Below are 19,122 nucleotides of genomic sequence, written 5' to 3' on the forward strand. Positions count from 1 at the left end.
TTATGTTCTCTTCGGTGCTTTTCGGTTCTCTTCGGTTCTCTTCAGTGCTCTTCGGTTCTCTTCGGTTCTTTTCGGTGCTCTTTGGTTCTCTCCGGTTCTCTTTGGTTCTTTTCAGTTCTCTTCGGTTCTCTCCGGTTCTATTCGGTGCTCTTCGGTTCTCTTCGGTTCTCTTTGGTTCTTTTCGGTGCTCTTTGGTTCTCTCTCGTTCTCTTCGGTGCTCTTCGGTTCTCTTCGATGTTCTTTGGTTCTCTTTGGTGCTCTTTGGTTCTCTTTGGTGCTCTTCGATTCTCTTCGGTGCTCTTCGGTTCTCTTCGGTGCTCTTCGGTTCTCTTTGGTGCTCTTTGGTTCTCTTCGGTGCTCTTCGGTTCTCTTTGGTGCTCTTCGGTTCTCTTCGGTGTTCTTTGGTTCTCTTTGGTGCTCTTCGGTTCTCTTCGGTGCTCTTTGGTTCTCTTCGGTGCTCTTCGGTTCTCTTTGGTGCTCTTTGGTTCTCTTCGGTGCTCTTTGGTTCTCTTTGGTGCTCTTCGGTTCTCTTCGGTGCTCTTCAGTGCTCTTTGGTGCTCTTGGGTTCTCTTCGGTTCTCTTCGGTGCTCTTCAGTGCTCTTTGGTGCTCTTGGGTTCTCTTTGGTGCTCTTCGGTTCTCTTTGGTTCTCTTCGGTGCTCTTCAGTGCTCTTTGGTGCTCTTGGGTTCTCTTGGGTTCTCTTCGGTTCTCTTCGGTGCTCTTCAGTGCTCTTTGGTGCTCTTGGGTTCTCTTCGGTGCTCTTCAGTTCTCCTTGGTTCTCTTCGGTTCTCTTTGGTGCTCTTGGGTTCTCTTTGGTGCTCTTCGGTTCTCTTCGGTGCTCTTTGGTTTTCTTCGGTTCTCTTTGGTGCTCTTCGGTTCTCTTCGGTGCTCTTCTGTTTTCTTCGGTGCTCTTCGGTGCTCTTCGGTTCTTGACTCACCCGTGAATATAGTCGTATAAGAACAGAGCTGCTGACACTTTTCACAACCTGAAACCATCTGTATTAAACTTATGCTGCCGTCGATGATGATTAGGTTTACTTAATCTTCCATGACATCATTCATCTCTCTCTCTCTCTCTCTCTCTCCTTGTTACCAGCTGGCTAAGTCAATCAGTACCATGTAGAAGAGTGTCTAGATTGCACAAACTGATTTACCGATAGAAAGTTTGCGTGCTAACAAGATATAAGAATATCTTAGAAGAGAGATGGAGGGGGGGGGGAAGAAGTATTAATTAGATTTTTTTTTTCGCCCTTATGAACTGATTACACCAGCGGATCTCAAAGACTAGAAAAGGCTTTAAGGATTATCGTTAATCAAAAGATAACCAGCGTCGCGGGATTCTTTTGAGGATTTCTTAATTCTGAGTTTTTTTTACAAAGCTTATATCAACTCACTTTGTCTGTCTGTCTGCCTGGTAAAAAAAAATCTGTACACTGTATTTCCTCCGCATTCATTCTCGAACCAAGAAGAAACTTTACACAACGGTTCATTGGAATAGACATGCATCAATGAATTCATTGTTTGGTTTGACACCAACAAGGAACATTAATCCTTCAGTATTCATAGATACGGCTAAATATGTAGGATTTGTATACGAATTTATTACTTATGTTAATAATATATACTAATTATTTATATTTCAACCTATTTTTAGATTATTTCGCCCCCTCTCTAGTATGTTAGCCCATTTGGTGGATTGGAGAGGGGGTGATGACATCAATCCCGCCCCCCCCCCCCCCAACCATATACTTTCCAGTTAAGGGTGTGCGGTCCAATTTATTTGTAGAAATTACAGCTTATTAACAGAATCAATTAAATATCTATATGATTAAAACTTGTTATTGGTGTTTTAACCGATCTTTAGATTATAATTATGTCGTTCCCCTGTTAGCCGATCGTGTGGTGGCTGGGGGGGTGAATACATTTACTGCCCTTCCCACCTAAACCCCTTGAGTGGTTGGGTGGTCCTGTTTTTATGGAGAAATCCTAGTTTGTGAACAAAATTTGTTGAATATCTATATAATTTAAGCTACATATTGATATTTGAACCCATTTGTTTATTATGTCGCACCACACTCTAATCTCACATTTTATTGTTAGTTAATATAAAATGAAAAAGTGTGTTGGGTAGAAAGTTGGGTTATTAGTGTTCAATAAACTTAGCATTTCCTAAGTTTATAATTTACACGGAAAGAGCTTATCGAAGTCATATTTTCGACCACAGTCCCTTAAGGTCAGCAGCTGCACTATCGCTAGTAGAGCATTAAACTAAATATTATCAGAGCACACAGTCATTGAAGAGTTGAGTGCCTTCAAGTTTTCTACTTTCAGTTCTATTTCCTTTCATATAACCTAGATCTACAGACACAGCCACAGTGACAACAAAAACACAAGCACCCAAGCTATAAACAGAAATATGACGGAAACAAGGAATTTTACTACACACACACACACACCACACCATATACACCACACCACACAGACCACACCATACACAGACATTGTGTACTACACCTCTCCTCCTCTCCCCCTGTTTTCTGTTTCTCGTCATCAGCCCGAATGAAAGAAGCCGCCATATGGACAATGACCAACCCAATTACATCAACATTCAGTTCCGACCACTATTTGAAAAGCAAACAAAACTCTAGAGAATACCAAGACAGTATATAACAGGATAGAAGCCCAAAGTGACAAATCTAGAAAGTGTGGTATGTGTGTGGGGAGAGGGGGTTGTTTCGTCACCCAATCCAATTTCTGACTTATCTCAGGAGAACTCTTCAAGGTCATATATTTGGGGAGAACTGTCCTCTCCTGCGTCGACCGGTTGGGATAGAAACTCTCCAAAGAAAGGATTCGATCGAAAAATTTTACAAATCCTAATTGAAGGTCTGTTTAAATCTGGATGTTTCTTCTGGAAATGACCCATTCTGTAATGCACTAAGCAGCTTCCTACTACAGCTTGGTATTATTGGCGATATTGACAAAATTTGTTTACGTAAGACTTGAAAAATTCATTTTATAATAAGATCATTATACAGCTAAAGAAGTAGAGCACTTTGGCAAGACAGTCTTTCTCAGACCACACACACGCACACACGCAGGTAGGGTCGAATATAAGTATGTGAAGCCCCAGTTCAGGGATTTTGTGGAAATTTATAAGTGCACTGAATTAATACAAAGGGAATGTCACTTTAAACAGCCAATGTCACCTTAAACAACCAATGTCACCTTAAACAGCCAATGTCACCTTAAACACCCATGTCACCTTAAACAGCCAATGTCACCTTAAACAGCCAATGTCACCTTAAACAGCCAATGTCACCTTAAACAGCCAATGTCACCTTAAACACACAATGTCACCTTAAACACCGAATGTCACCTTAAACACACAATGTCACCTTAAACACCCAATGTCACCTTAAACACCCAATGTTACCTTAAACACCCAATGTCACCTTAAACACACAATGTCACCTTAAACACGCAATGTCACCTTAAACACTCAATAATGTCACCTTAAACACGCAATGTCACCTTAAACACCCAATGTCACTTTCGTTTATTTTTATATATTTATTATGCATAATTTAAAAAAAGTAAGTTTCCTTTTTCAGAACACACGCGGTCTGTAGGGCTGATCAAGGTCATCTGTTTCTGTGACCCACGGTTAACGAGAGTGTCATGGGACCAGTATAACGACCTACCGTCTTGATTTGTCTCCAACTAGAAGCGCCCTCAAGATCCCGGAATTAAAAATTCCAGTCTTCGGAAGCTAAGCGTTTAACTACTCAGCCTACGCGCCTCCAATATTCATAATCATAAAGGATTTTTGTTGTTGTTTTTTGGAGGCCTCCTTTTAAGAGTGAGGCCCTGGGCCGCTGCTTTGTCTCTACATAGTCGTAACTCCGGCCTTTTACACACACACAACAAAATATTTATAATGCAACGATGTTGATAATAGTTAGTTCCTCAACTACTCGCAGACATTTGTCCGAAGAGCCCATTTAAGTTGAATGTGTTATTAAGATTATTAATGATTATAGATAATATCATGGTCGTAGCCAGGATTTTTTTTTCGGGAGGGGGGTTGGACTCCCCCCCCCCGGCTACGCCCATGGATAATATGATGTTTATCGGATCTCTACTAGATCTACTACACGTTAATATTTATTTCTAATAGGTATCTTTGAAACTGAGTTGATGGCATACGTAGAATTACTAAATATTTATGTATGGCCAAGTCTATAGGCAAAGTACGCATTTACTATTTAGTAAGAGTACTCTAAATCAATCTTCATTTTTTGTCACCTATTACTATTCACTATTCTAATTCCTTTGTGTTCTCTTTCCAATAACTTGACCGTACTAAAATGGGGGAGGGGGTTTTAGCAATGGTAATAGGTTTATCATGAGGTTTTCATATCTGTGACCCGCATGTCTCGTTCGAGGCCGCCTGCATCCAGGTGCTCTCTTCCAGGTCAGTCAAAGCAAGCTGGCGCCTAAAGCATTTTCAGACCTTGCAATGTACGGGTTGGCTGATGTAAACAGTCATTTCATTTGCTGGCCACGAAAAAAGTTACACAAAATGACGCAAACGAAAGACTTTTGAACTAAATCTGTGCCGGTCTTGGGAATTCCGAGGCCCGCCGCATTTAGGAATGTCTCACTGCAGACGTTTTTCGATTTTCAATAAAATTATTTAATTATTATCAACGTCAAATTGAGGATCAAGGAACCATAGTGTTATAAAATACGTGATATAGAATGTAGTGTATTTCTTCCTATTTGCTATTGCCTTCATTCAGATGTGTTCGTTCCAAAAGTGGTTCATGGGAATTTGGTTAAATTGGTTCTCAGAGGCTGGATTGCTAGAATTGGGTTAACTGAATGGTAACGTCAGGCAGAGCAAACAAAATGAAAATAGTTTCCTGAGGTTGGCCACTCGACTAATTGAGTTTCAGCGCAGTGATTATTTCTGTGTGACTGGATTTACACAGGGTGCATGATGTGATTGAATCTTGGACAAAATATAATTGTATTTTATTTGGATAGTTTCCTTGCTTTCTATCCTCTCTCCCTCTCTCTCTCTCTCTCTCTCTCTCTCTCTCTCTATCTATCTATCTATCTATCTATCTATTTCAATGACTTTCTCTTTCTTTCTTTCAGACCCTTTCTTTCCTACACTATAAAGCTTTCTCTCTCTCTCTCTCTCTCTCTCTCTCTGTATCATTATTCCAGCCTAATTACTTATCAGGCTATATGTCTCTCTGTGTAAATGAACAAGTCAGAAACCAGCATCTCCTGAGAGTACGATGCCAAACACATGGAATTCTAATGCATTCTTTAAAACCATTCAGTCCACTGGACACTGAGCTTTGAGACTAGCATGGCTATTGAAAACACAAACCATGGCTTCCAGACCTGTTCACAAGCAGACCCGAGTCACAAGCAGACCCGAGTTACAAGCAGACCCGAGTCACTCGGGCCCTACTCACTAAAATTGTATCAACTATAATTCAAAGCCACTGCTTAGTTTGGTCATAAGTCTTTATATGTAATATGTATTGAAAAAATATCTTAGGATTGTTACCTCAGATCAACAACTTATTTGACGGACCTCAAGCATAGATTTTTAAAGCCTATAAGAATTGAGTACACAAAAGTTAGACAACTCATGACAATTATTGAAATGCATGAAAACGAAACTGTTATAATTAAATAAAGCTAGATAGCTAACAGAGTTTATGAACTCATAGGCGACCACTTGGGTGCGAATTTTCGTTTAGGAATGCAGGTCAAAAAAAGGTTTCGATATTATTCATTAGCTTAGAACTTAGATGAACATAATGGTGAAATTAGATTGCCATTTTTTCGTTGTTTTTTTTTTGTGGGTTTTTTTCTTGCAGATGAATATGTTAATAGTGGTTTATTATAGTAGTAATTGTTAATATCTCAGCGTATTCTGGCATTGAGACAAGGTCACAGAAAACTGTAAAAATGTGAATACAAGAAACTACGAACTCCAAACTTTCAATGATCACACTTCTCTCTTCCTCCATATATAAAATGTACATTAGAAGTATGGTAGCCTGCGATCACATCTAATGTACCAGCTTGTCACCTTCCAGTGTGAACATTGCATGATAGATTTGTATAGAAAAAAAAACAAACTTTGCATCTCTAATTCTAAAAACAAGAGAGTTCACTTCCTGATGACGTCATTGCATCCCTTTTTTAGCACTTACAAAATATACAGAAATCGGATTTTCAAAGGCGCATTTAACACAATAGAACAGTAGAACAGACAGACCGCACAGAACTAATAGCGGATTTTCTTCTTTCGGGGGTGGCTTTTTTTTTTTTTTTTTTTTGAGAAATTAAGGACATTTAGGAACCTTGTTAAAGACTTAGATCTAGGTCTAGTAAATGAAGTAACTTTTTTTAGGAGAGCTGGCAACATTTAGGATACATGTTGTAATAAAAGTTGCACACTGCAATCCAGCCATATACACGAAGAGATCATTTTAAGAATAAAAGTGTATAAAAATGTTTGAAAAGGTCTAGAATTTTTTTTTTTTCGAATTCAATAGCAGGATAATTTCATATAACGCTGTAACAATATACCTGTCTACATTTCTTTGACTTTACAAAATACAATGAGCCAATCAAAAGAGAGCAGACGATTGTGCGAAGCGAAAGTGATATGGAAAATGGGATTCTCATTTCTTTTTAGTCTTAAGTGTAACCTACCCATTGAGAATATACTGTTAGTGGAATAGCAATATCTTGTGGAGACACATTTAGATTTAGAATGACAAAAAAATTGAGGGACCTGGAGGGAACTTACCAGGACTAAAACTGTGGCGCCCCAAAATCTACCGTTCACGTAGAGAATACGCCATTTAGGAGTAGTGGAACTATAAATACGGGACTAAATGGAAGGGAAATAACTCTAAGAAACAAACAGAATAGTTCTGGCACTTGGGCATGTAAGCGACGTAACTGTCAGACCTGCAAACATACGCTCGCCACCCCCACCATCACCTGTCCTAAAATGACCATCAAGATCAGTGGCAAATTTAACTGTAATAGTAGAGGAGTCATATATGCTATAATATGCTCAAGGTGTCAAATGATCTATATTGGAAACACAGGCAGAACCTTAAAAACACGACTCCAAGAACACCTTCGAGACATTCGTAACTTTGCATCTAAGCCCGTCTCTATCCATTTTAATAACGCACATCATAGGGGTACCACCGACCTCCTCGTCACTGCTATACAACAATGCAATGACAAAAACACCCGTCTGCAGATCGAAAACAAACTTATTTACATGTCAGGCACCCTCCAACCTAACGGGATCAAAAACCAGCACACTTTTATTTAATATGCGATGGGCACTAACACTACGGTACCCCCTTTTCCCATTCATCTTTGCCTGACATCTCCGCCCCCTTCCGTTTTCCCGCGCTTTTAGAGAACAACATCGTGGCCCAAACGTCCTTTGTTTTACTTGGTCCGGCAGGGTTACATATATGCACGTTTTTCGTATTTTCTATACAGTCGTTTACCCCTGCAGCAGTAAATCTTTGTTTTTTGAGTCTTAGAATAGTTCTGTGGCTATAAGAGTACTTCTCTTTGATGACTACAATATCCTGTAAACATCTATCTCTATATATATGATTCTCTTCATGGCTCAATAGTTTGGACACCAAGGAGTAAAGGAAAGATCACTCTTTTATTTCTGCAAGTCAGACTAGAGTTAACCCACGAAAAAAAAAGGGGGGGGGTGGAACAATTAGTATTCACCCGTCACTAAATAGCAGGGCCGGACTTAACCATTATGACCAAGAAGTCGAGAAAAGATCACTCTTTTATTTATTTCTAACCCACGTAACTTTAGCGGCGAAAAAAAGAGGAAGTGGGGGGGGGGGAAGAGAACAAGTAATCTACTCTGTAATCACCCTTCACTAAATAGCAGGGCCGGACTCAACCGTTGTGGGCCCCTATGCGAAACGGATTTCGCGGGGCCAAGTTTGGGCAAGGATACGGATAATAAATGAAAATTAAATTTGTATTAGAAAATAAATTCGTCTTTGCATTTTATTCATTCTTTACTACGTACAGAATTACTTTACGAGCCTTGCGTGTAGTGAAGTCATAGCATATCATAAAAATGTATTTCCTACATAGATCACGCTCAATAACAAGAATTAAAAAATATTGCAATCTATCTTCGAGAATGTTGACCTCAAGTTATTCTTCATTAGTTTGAGGCGCGAGAAGCTTCTTTCACCAGATTCCACAAGTATGATTATTGCGATAATGCCGTTTTTATCACGCGTAGGATTGGCGTTTTCCATATTGAATGATACCCCAAAATGACAATTTTTGTCTATATATTTCAGGAGATTTGTATTGAGTTTTTAAAATTTTTAAATAATTTCCGGACATTTTCATGACTTTTTCGTATATTTTGCAATTTGAGTTTTCCAGGAGCTCCTGGTAAATGAGGCAGCCGCGAGAAATCTGTTATAAGTTATAAAATGGTTTAATTTAACAATTTACACCTAGAATAAGCGCGGGTCCTATGAAAGTGCGAGGCCCACTGCGGTCGCATAGGTTGCAGTGGCCTAAGACCGGCCCTGCAAAATAGCGGCGTATGCTACGCCGTGGGTCGGCTAGTTTACAATACTTTCCTTCTTCCTTTGGCTCCAGATAAACCCTTGATACATACATGAGACGTCAAGCAGTGTTTTTATACGTGAACTATCACATGATCTGACAACCGTCTCTCTCCACTCTTCACTATACCAGGGTAAGAGCCACTTCCCTGGACAGGCCCGTCAATTTTTTTGTTTTTTTTTTCCCCCATCACTTCATCTGTCTGTCTTTTTATTCCCTGGCGCTGTTCCGTCCATTAAAGTCTTTGCGAGCCCTGATCTTTTTATATGGCCGTACAGTTTTAACTTTCGCTTTTGTTTTTGTTTACAGTGGCCAGAAGGTCATCGTGGGGGCCTAGTACTCTTTCAAGAAGAAAAATGTGTACGTGTCAAATTTCGAGAATTTTTGTTTTAAAGACCAACGGCTAGTTTGTAATAAATGTTGATAGTACTACAATTCAAGGTATAAACTAGAATATGTAGCCAGTTACATTATTAAATTTTACTTTTCAGAAAAGTGAACCAGTATCATTGTATCACGAGGGATTTTAATAAATTGAGTCTTTGATGTGTAGGCCTACGTTGATATTGTATCTTCAGCGAATTTAAAATTTGTATTTTGGAAAGTATGTAATAATTTGTGCGCACCGTTGGGCACTGCGCAATCTAATTTCTAATCCTCCTCATTTTTTTTTATTCTGATGCAGTGGCGTAAGGAGGGTGTCTGGCGCTCAGGGATCCCGGAGCAGCAAGATCAGCCGGCACTCCTCCCATCTCCTAATAGTTTAAGTAATTGATATTTGAGTTAGAGAAACAAGTAAGCCAAAAAAAAAAAACGAATACATAACGTGTTTTGATATACAATTTTGGGGCTTGTAGGCTCCGACACTTGGGGCAGTACACCACTGTTTAGTAAGCAACAGTGATGCTTCAATGTAGCGTCCTTAAAATTGTCTATCGGGTATGCTAAGATTTATATCTCAAACTCTCTCCTTTTCCGTTCTCATTTCCTTATGTTTTATTCATTAACGCCACAATATTTCTCAATATGTCTTTCTCTTCTTTTTCTATCTTACAGTGTTTTACTGCTTAAAGAATGTAAACCTGATCTTAAAAATCAAAATGCCTGATATTAAAAATCAAAATGTAAACATGGCACAGAGATTATTCATTTTTACTTTGTGAGTCTCCATTTCGACATGGCATAAATATAAATCACAGAGGGAAGTAGTTTATAAATGTGTTCCCATGGAGATTGTAATATACAGAAAAATGCGAGGATATATTTTGATATATCAAGATGTGGGCGAAACGTTTTATGAGCTTCATTTCAAAGCTGTGCTTGTAATAGAATCAAAGACCTTGAAGGTGTCGAGAAATGGTTTTGAGAGCGCAATGTAGTATGTATGCGTAGAGAGGCATAAGCATCAACCTATTAGCTACCAAATTGAGGAGGCTAGAGTTTGAATCCCAATGCAAAGTTGGCATACCCTCCCCCCTCCCTCTCCCATATGTCCAGACAAGAGATTGACCCAGAACTCTCTTAGCACGCTACACGAGCATAGGCGCGATGTCGAAGAAATAAGAGTAACTATATGTGTGACTATATATCTGTTGGGGGTGTGTGACGTAATTTTTGCGGCTGTGTTTCCAGACACTACGTCATCACAGACACTACGTCATCACAGACACTACGTCATCGACTGGCTTTTACGTTGTTGTTGTTGTTCTTATCATTTCGCTCTGTTGTCTTGAAAGAAGTACTTCAGTTTTCAAAGCAAATTCGAACCAAGCGTTGGGAGTCTCGCTGGTAATTGGGCTATTAAACTACAGGATAGCCTTTGTCTTACTTTCAGTTCTACTGTCAATAACCATGTTGACCCCGTTAGTTATATGTTTCTTGTAGTGTTTTTTTTATGTCGTATCGTTATTTATTACTAAAGATTTGGGGATTACCTTTTTTTTTAAGCGTCTCCCGAAAAAGGAAAAAAGTTTGTCTGTCCGTCCGTCCGTCCGTCCGTACTTCCTTCTGTCACATTTCTATATCAAAAACAAGAAAAGATATTGAAAATTCGATATCATGATATTTTAGGCCTTGCAAAGTTCTGTTGCAACGATTGCATTTATCTTCTGAAAAAGTGCCGTTTTGTTTTTAAAATTAATTATGCAAATTATTTGTTTAAATACACTTCTTTTAAAAGATAAATAAATGAAAGCTAGAAGTTTAAAGGGAAAAAAAAGTTAATTTTACATATATTCAATAACATTTATTTATTAACATTTATATATCGTAAAACTATTATAAAATGTACAAATTAATCTTTTGTCTTCGGGTATAATAGATATTAACAGTTTATATAAAACGTTTTATTTCGTTTATTTAGGCTATTGCAAGGGTGGGCAACCTTTTTGTATCGAGGGCCGCATTAAAAAAAAGTTTGGAAATGGCGGGCCGCATATATGTATATATCTTAGAAAGATACGCTCGCCAACTGTGTTGAATGTCTTTTAACTCATATTTACAGTGTAATATTCACGTTTCTTTCTTTTTTTACACTCCGCGTTGAAAAATTACAAGAGTTAGCAATGTTTGAAACCAATTTTACGATTTTTTAAAATTGCTGTTGTCTTTTTATATCACAATATCCCCACAAATATACATTTTTACTTAATGTGCAGTATTTTACTTTTTACACTCATACATAATGTTCCGGAACTGTGAAACTAGCTTACCCCTGTGACTGCTGTCAAATTAGTCAGTCAACATTGACCAGTGTTTATACTTTAGTTTCCACAAAAAATGTTTGCTCACTGAATGAGACAATAATATATGTTCCGGAAGCTAAATGTCGGGACAAGGGAAACCTGCCCTTATAGAGCATCACCAGAGAATGCTGACTATGTCCTTCGATGGTGCATACTAAATCAAGAGACCCGAACAAGACTCTCCAAAGACTATTCGGAGAACTGCCTGATCTGGAAACCACTTCGCGGTTCATCTCAGATATAGAGTTACTGATCTGAACCCTTCAACATGTAAAATAAGAGCGAAGAAGAAGAACAGATGTATGTGTACCCCAATAGTGTGAACAGCAGAAAAGTTTTTTTTAATTTTAAAAATACAGCTTCTGGCACCCATAAGACTCCAATGGTAGTACTGACTGGAACTTCTCTTGGAGTTATGTCCTCTGGAGCTGAATCAGGTTCTGCGATAAATGGTGAGCTGATAATATTGAAAACTGGTTCTTGGCGTTTTAAAATTTGCTTTTATAAATTGCACAATTAAGGAGTCGTAATAAGTGTTGTACTTTTAATTATTTCACTAGAAATAGTTTCACCTTTCAGAAAAGAAAAATGACAAAAGCTATTTTCTTTTGCTTGCCTGTGGAAATGGGAAAGCCTTGTTTGAAAAGATTTAATATGTATTTATATTTCATATATAAACAACCAATTGCAATAGCAGTTATAAAAAAAAACATGAAATCTGTCTTTCACTGTTCATTAGAAATATTGGTATCAAAGTCACAGTCAATGTCCTTCAAGTAATATAACAATTTCTTCCTTGAGATTTTTTATTTTTTTCATTTGCCTTGCCCATGCTAAGCTAGCGTTACATTGGATTATTTTGTTCCTAAATCGGCACTAACCGTGTGGTTACATCCTTTGCTCTAATTGGTTTGTTTGTTGTATGTGGTTGCGGCTATTGACGAAATTTTATGCAGCTTTGTGCAAACTTTCCTGTTTAAAGTTTATGGTTGGGCAATTTAAAAAAAAAAATTCTCAGTCGAAGATTGAGTTCCACCAGTTGTTACACTTGCCATCTTGTTCCAAGCCTACTCAGAGATTGTGTCTTGAATCCAGTGTATTGATGTATAGCCAATTAGCATAATCTTCGTTTACTTAAAACTTTTATAATGAGACAGTTTCAATAATTTATATAGATATTATTTTTAATATAGGCATTTTTGTATGTATATACCATGGGCACACCTGATTTCTATAGGTGTCGGCGGGCCGCATGAAACACTTCGGCGGGCCGCATGTGGCCCGCGGGCCGTAATTTGCCCAACCCTGGGCTAATGCAAATTTTATGGAAATATCACAAACATCTTTAAGAATCTAATTTCTAGACACCCTGGTTCGTGCAGTGACGTGCCGTGAGACCATACTGTTTCCCATAGAGTGCAAGAAAAAAGTTTGTTTTTTTTATTGTTTTTATTGTCCCCCCCCCCCCCGAACGTAATGGGAAAAGCTGTTATTAAATTAGTTTGGTATGTGCGTCTGTCTGTCTGTCACGTTGCGATCGTAAAAGCTAGAAGAGATACTGAGAATTTGATAACACCATATATTATGTAGCTTGGAAAGTTTAGGTGCAATGGCAGTTTTTGTATCTCACACTTCTGACATAGTGCATTCAATTTTCTTGGTAGAAAAGACAGATGCGATTTCTGGAGGTGTACTCGATTCCACTTGCTCTACTTTGAAGATGATTTGTAATGGAGACGGTTACTGCCCAAAGACCTGAAAAAGTTGGGAACAACGTTATAAATAAAAAGATCTATGTAGACAATTTTGCTCAAAGTGAATTATCTTGAAGATATTCTACGTTTGATTTGTATGCAAGTACGCATTTGAATATCAATTTTATTTTAAATATATACCTGGGTCTTTATGAGTGTTCTTCTTATAATAATTAGTTAATATATATATATAGATGTATTTACCATCACCTTCACCTATCCTTTAGTCTGTTGGACCATTGGGGCATCTTTTTCCATTCCTCTCTGCCTTACCAATTTCTTCTTTTTTCGCTGCAAGAAGGTCTTTGCATGCCTGAAGACCTTGTAATTTGGCTATAGAGTTTTAGTTAGCGTTTGTTGTTTTACGATTGTTAGCAGGTCATCGTGGGGTCCAATCGCTGCAGTAACCCTGTCTCTAATCTCTTGGTTTGTGATGCGATCTTTAAATGTGATACCTAGGATCCTTCTGTAGCATCTCAATTTCATTGCAAGGATCCTCCACTCTAGCTCTGCAGTCAGCGTCCAAGACTTGAAAGCGTATAAGAATAAGGGAGCACATAAGTCTGACTTTGGTGCCAAGGAATACGCTTTGTCTTTTCATATTGTTTTGAGTTTTGCAAGTGCTGCTGTGGACCGTGTCATTCGGGCCAATAGTTCGGGTTTGGTTCTCTCAACTGAGACGAGAGCTCCGAGGTAGAGATGTATTTCAATTTATTATTTATTTATTTAGATCGTCATCCACACAATTGTGTGTAACATTATGTGCGACTCTTTGTCATCTTATCTTATAAAATACAGACGTTACTTCAAAAATGAAGATGATTACGTCCTACGCGTCATGCATCTAGTCATGCATGTTAACCAATGACTTCCAAATAGTAACCTGTTGTAAAACTCACATTATAACATAACATTCTTGGACTTTTGAGCGCTACATTATTGTAAACAATAGATATTTTATATCTTTCAGCGCTTAGCTAAACAAAGAACTACCACAGGCATACTTGCATTTACAATTGTAAGTTTAGAAACGGAGCAGAGATCTTTAAATTTGATGATAAAATGCAAATATTCCAATTGTATCTTAAACTCTGCGTATGTAAAGGGAAATAAAAGGGGAGTTAACCAACTTTTGTAGCCATCTGGTTTCAGTTCACGTCTGATGGAGCTATCGAAATTCTAAAGAACGCGACCGTTTGAGTCTTTATTTAGTAGGGGGGAAAATGTAGCCTGTAGAGTTTGTACCTCTGGAACTTTACAGCAGTGAGGACTTTGTCTCATTCTTGAAGATTCAATTACCTTTAGCTGATGTGGTGAATTTAGCTAGTGTGACTAGAACTGACTTAAACACATTGTCAAAGTGAAATATTTGGGATCTCTGCTGCGTAAATGTTTGCATTTTAAAATGTTTCTATAAACATTGCACTGTTTATTATACGACTTACAAGATTATTTCACGACTTCCAAGATTTTTGTCAAATTCCAAGATTATTTCACGACTTCCAAGATTATTTCACGACTTCAAGATTATTTCACGACTTCAAGATTATTTCATGACTTCCAAGATTATTTCACGACTTCAAGATTATTTCACGACTTCCAAGATTATTTCACGACTTCAAGATTATTTCACGACTTCCAAGATTATTTCACGACTTCCAAGATTATTTCACGACTTCCAAGATTATTTCACGACTTCAAGATTATTTCACGACTTCACGATTATTTCACGACCTCCAAGATTATTTCACGATTATTTCACGACCTCCAAGATTATCCTATTCCTAAACTCGTCTGCGCTGGTTGGTTGGTCTTACTCGTGGTTACATTAAATCTATTCAGCCAATATGGACTCGCATACACACTCCATAGCACATGACATAATGTTGTTCGTAGCATACAGAGATTTAGATTGTGTTAGTTTATAACTACACCTTTAGAGCTTTCCATTTTTCTCAGGACACTTATCGCATGGACGATACATTCTCTCACTATTAAATTTACAATTTTAATTCATAGCGCTTCGTAAGGCAACGTAAGTAACTATGTACCACTAGATACCTTTAATATTGCTGGCACATGTCACGTGAATCATCACGTGGTCATCTAACAATAAAACCTCACGTGTTGGTCCTCTGAGAATGATAGATATTGTCATTTGTTTTTGGGTTAGTGTTGATGCTTTTTTTTTCGATTACTTTTTTGACAGTTCAATTTCAAGTAAGGAATAAACCATCCACAACACTTGGGAAAGACAATTTGTCTGATTCTAGAGCAGGGGTTCTCAACCTGTGGGTCGCGATCCCCTTGGGAGTCGCTTGACAATTTGCCAGGGGTCGCCAAAGACCATTGAAAAAAATGGATTGTTATTGTCTATTCTTCAATTGCTGTGTGTGTGTGCGGGGAGGGGGGGGTGTCGCGGCAAAGTGGGGGATTGTAAAAGGGGTCGCCGAGCATAAAAGGTTGAGAACCGCTGTTCTAGAGAGTAATTTGTTCTTGCGTTTGAAATAGTTTTTTTAAGATGTGACGCAGTATTAGGAGACCTACTTCCAACAGAGCATTCAAATTAGTTTAGAGAGTATGAGAACACTTTATTGTGTAATGTGTATCAAGTGCTGTGTGGCTCTCTTTGATGGGTACACAAAAGTGTCGACTTTGAAAATTTAAAGTCCATTTCTTTATAGTTAAAGGAGATATTACTATGACAATTCTTGTACTGCAAAATATGAATGAATTATTTTAACAGTTGTAGCTCTAATCAAGCGTATAGCTTTTGATGCATATTATTAAAGGCTTCTGTTTGTGTTGCTTCTTAGATTAGCCATAATCAATGGATTAGCTGAAATAGTTTTTTTTTAAATTTATACCTTTATATTTTAAAACCTAAACCTAAATAAAATTAGGCACATTAAAGTTGTTCTTTTCTGAGATAAAATGTATTGTACCTAACCAGGCAACATACAGTAGAGCTTAAAAAGATTTTTTTATGTAATTTTTTTTTTTTTAGAGAATTGATGTATTGGAGCATGCATGCTTATACAGGATGCGTCAAAAAAATGTATACATACTTTGAACTGTCATAGACAATTTATTTCCCGTTCTACAATGCTAAATTTCAGCACATGGAAAGCTTAATGTCTAATTGGAAAAATAAATGTGATTAATGTGAGTAATGTTCTGGTGGCTTTCAGCATCAATACATTGCTGAGTACGAGTCAACACTGATTCCGTACATCGTACCAAAGTGTCCACTGAGATTTCTGCGCACGCTTAGCTGTTGTACCAGAATTGGAATGTACAAACGAAACTTGCCTTTCCTCAGAATGCGTAGCACACTAGTAGCACTTACATTACTCTCACGTGCCGCTTGCCGCTTTTGAGGTGAACGCTGAAACAGTTCCAAGACTGCAGTTGTGGACTCACCACTTGTAGCTGTACGAGGTCGCCCTGATCGACCTTTATGCACATCACACACTGTTCCGTGAATTTGTCTTGTAGACGTGTAATTGTGAACCTTGAAGGTTGTTCTGTACCATACTCAAGTCTCCACTGTCTTCAAACCGCAGCAACATTCTCAAACTTCCAGTACCACTTAATTATCTGCTTCCTCTCTTCAAAACTCAAATGCACGTCCGCCATGTTGCAGTTACTTCCTTGCCACTCCGGTACTGTGTGTGGTACAGAACCATCTTGACATTTATTTTTCCAATTAGACATTAAGCTTTCCGAGTGCTGAAATTTAGCATTGTAGAACGGGAAATAAATTGTCAATGACAGTTCAAAGTGTGTATATATTTTTTGACGCACCCTGTATATTAGCTCACTCCATCTGTCTGGTTCAAATTGTAGGCCCTATATATTTTTTGACGCACCCTGTATATTAACTCACTCCATCTGTCTGGTTCAAATTGTAGGCCCTATATATTTTTTGACGCACCTTGTATATTAACTCACTCCATCTGTCTGGTTCAAATTGTAGGCCCTATATATTTTTTGACGCACCTTGTATATTAACTCACTCCATCTGTCTGGTTCAAATTGTAGGCCCTATATATTTTTTGACGCACCCTGTATATTAACTCACTCCATCTGTCTGGTTCAAATTGTAGGCCCTATATATTTTTTTGACGCACCCTGTATATTAACTCACTCCATCTGTCTGGTTCAAATTGTAGGCCTATATATTTTTTTGACGCACCCTGTATATTAACTCACTCCATCTGTCTGGTTCAAATTGTAGGCCCTATATATTTTTTCCCAATTTTCCCGTTCTCGAATCAAGTTGAAATTTTTCAAAATCTCCCGATGCTAAAAAAAAAAAAAAGATTTACAAAAAAAAAAATATTTTTAGCCACACCAATTGTATGTGGTCTGTCTTTCCGTCCGTCTGTCACTCTAAGATCTGAACAATTATAAAAGCTATTGAACATAATAGCAGAAACTCTCTTTTTGTAATCTTGTTCAGGAGTTGTTTTTCCTTGGTGGTAAAAATATTTCCTTATATAAGAACATGCTACTTTACACCTATGTCCGTTGGTCATTCTCTTTGGGGCTCCACAAGTGATCTCTAGTCCTCTCATCCATTGTAAGACTGACACATCTGATGACGTTACTTTAAATCTTTTGCCTTTTTTTGTTTTTCTTTAGTTTGTCCTGTACTGAAGAATTTTGGACAAGACCTTACCCTTTAACCTTCTGAAATTAAAGGATTTTATATTACAATCGTCAAGGTGATGAGGTCATCATAAGGTCACGTCCACATTAATATCCGGAGTACACACAACTCTAAGGGATACCTGAAGTACATATGGAAAGTAAGGACGTTGTGCTGGCCTTATAACACCCTCGTTAACCGTCGATCAGAGAAACATATGAACTTTACATCATCTGCCACCCCCCCCCCCCGAAAACTCTGAAAAGGGAATCTTTCAGCTGGACCATCAGACTTGTGAGATATGGTCTAAGTGGAGAAGCAACCATGGCATAAAGAAGCTCTTTGCGTACGGCCCCAACACAATTAGGCAGCCAAGACCACTGGCGGATCCAGGGGGGGGGGGCGGTAGGGGCGAATTTTAGTATAGAATTCACACAATTTGTATACAAATTTATTTTTTATGTTAATAATATATACTAATTATTTATGTTGACCGATTTGGTGGGGTCGGGAGGGGGCAATGGTATCAATCCCGCCCCCCCCCATACACTTTCGAGTGGGGGGGCGGTCCAATTTATTTGTAGAAATCACAGCTTGCTAACAGAATCAATTAAATATCTATATGATTAAAACTTGTTATTGATATTTTAACCGATCTTTATATTATGTCGTTCCCTGTTTACCGTTTGGGGGGGGGGGGGGGGCGAATACCTCTACTGCCCTTCCCACCTAAACCATTTGAGTGGGGGGGCGGTCCTACTTTTATGGAGAAATCATAGTTTGTAAACATAATTAGTTGAATTAATCTATAAATTTTATATTATGTCGCTCCCTTTCTGGTATCTTGGTCGATTCGGTGGGGTTGGCGGGAGGGCGATTGCATGTACTGCCCTTCCCACTCTAGCCCTCTGAATGGGGGGGGGGCGGCCCTATTTTTATGGAGAATCATAGTTTGTGAACAAAATTAGTTGAATATCTATATAATATAAACTACGTATTGATATGTGAACCCATTGTATATTATGCCGTACCATACTCTAATCTCAAATTTTATCATTAGTAAATTTAAATGAAAAAGGGTTGCACCAGGTGGGAAGGGCGATATATGCAATTGCATTTCCCCCATCGGACAAACCAATACTTTTTCTTTTAGTATTATAGTTTAGAAATTACAAAATGTAAAAAATCTGCCACTAATATAATTTATATATACTATAAATTAAATTCTTATATCGAGTCGCCCTACTTCTACCGCCCCTCCCATTTCCAGAGTTTATGTAATT

The 19,122-nt window shown here is 38.1% G+C and overlaps 2 protein-coding genes across 2 annotated transcripts in view; one reads left to right on the top strand and one right to left on the bottom strand.

Moving 5' to 3' along the window:
* The window catches only part of LOC106055563 (probable G-protein coupled receptor 139), a 48,605-nt gene that overhangs the window by 13,328 nt on the left and 16,155 nt on the right, over nt 1-19,122 (top strand). The gene's annotated exons all lie outside the window — the stretch shown is intronic.
* Nucleotides 138-16,824, bottom strand: LOC129923744 (nucleolar protein 58-like). Its single transcript, XM_056016255.1, has 2 exons — nt 16,747-16,824; nt 138-737 (listed from the first exon to the last, which is right to left on the bottom strand). Exons 1-2 carry the CDS (start codon nt 16,822-16,824, stop codon nt 138-140), a joined length of 678 nt encoding a protein of 225 aa, XP_055872230.1.

This window comes from Biomphalaria glabrata, chromosome 17 (genome assembly GCF_947242115.1).
Source record: "Biomphalaria glabrata chromosome 17, xgBioGlab47.1, whole genome shotgun sequence".
NCBI classification, from domain to species: Eukaryota; Metazoa; Mollusca; class Gastropoda; family Planorbidae; genus Biomphalaria; species Biomphalaria glabrata.

Excerpts from the sequence above, each read along its gene's own strand:
- LOC129923744 (XM_056016255.1), bottom strand. The coding sequence starts at position 16,824 with ATGGCGGACGTGCATTTGAGTTTTGAAGAGAGGAAGCAGATAATTAAG. Across the intron at positions 738-16,746 it reads AGTTTGAGAATGTTGCTGCG|CACCAAAGAGCACTGAAGAG; the intron begins GTTTGAAGACAG and ends AGAACCCAAGAG.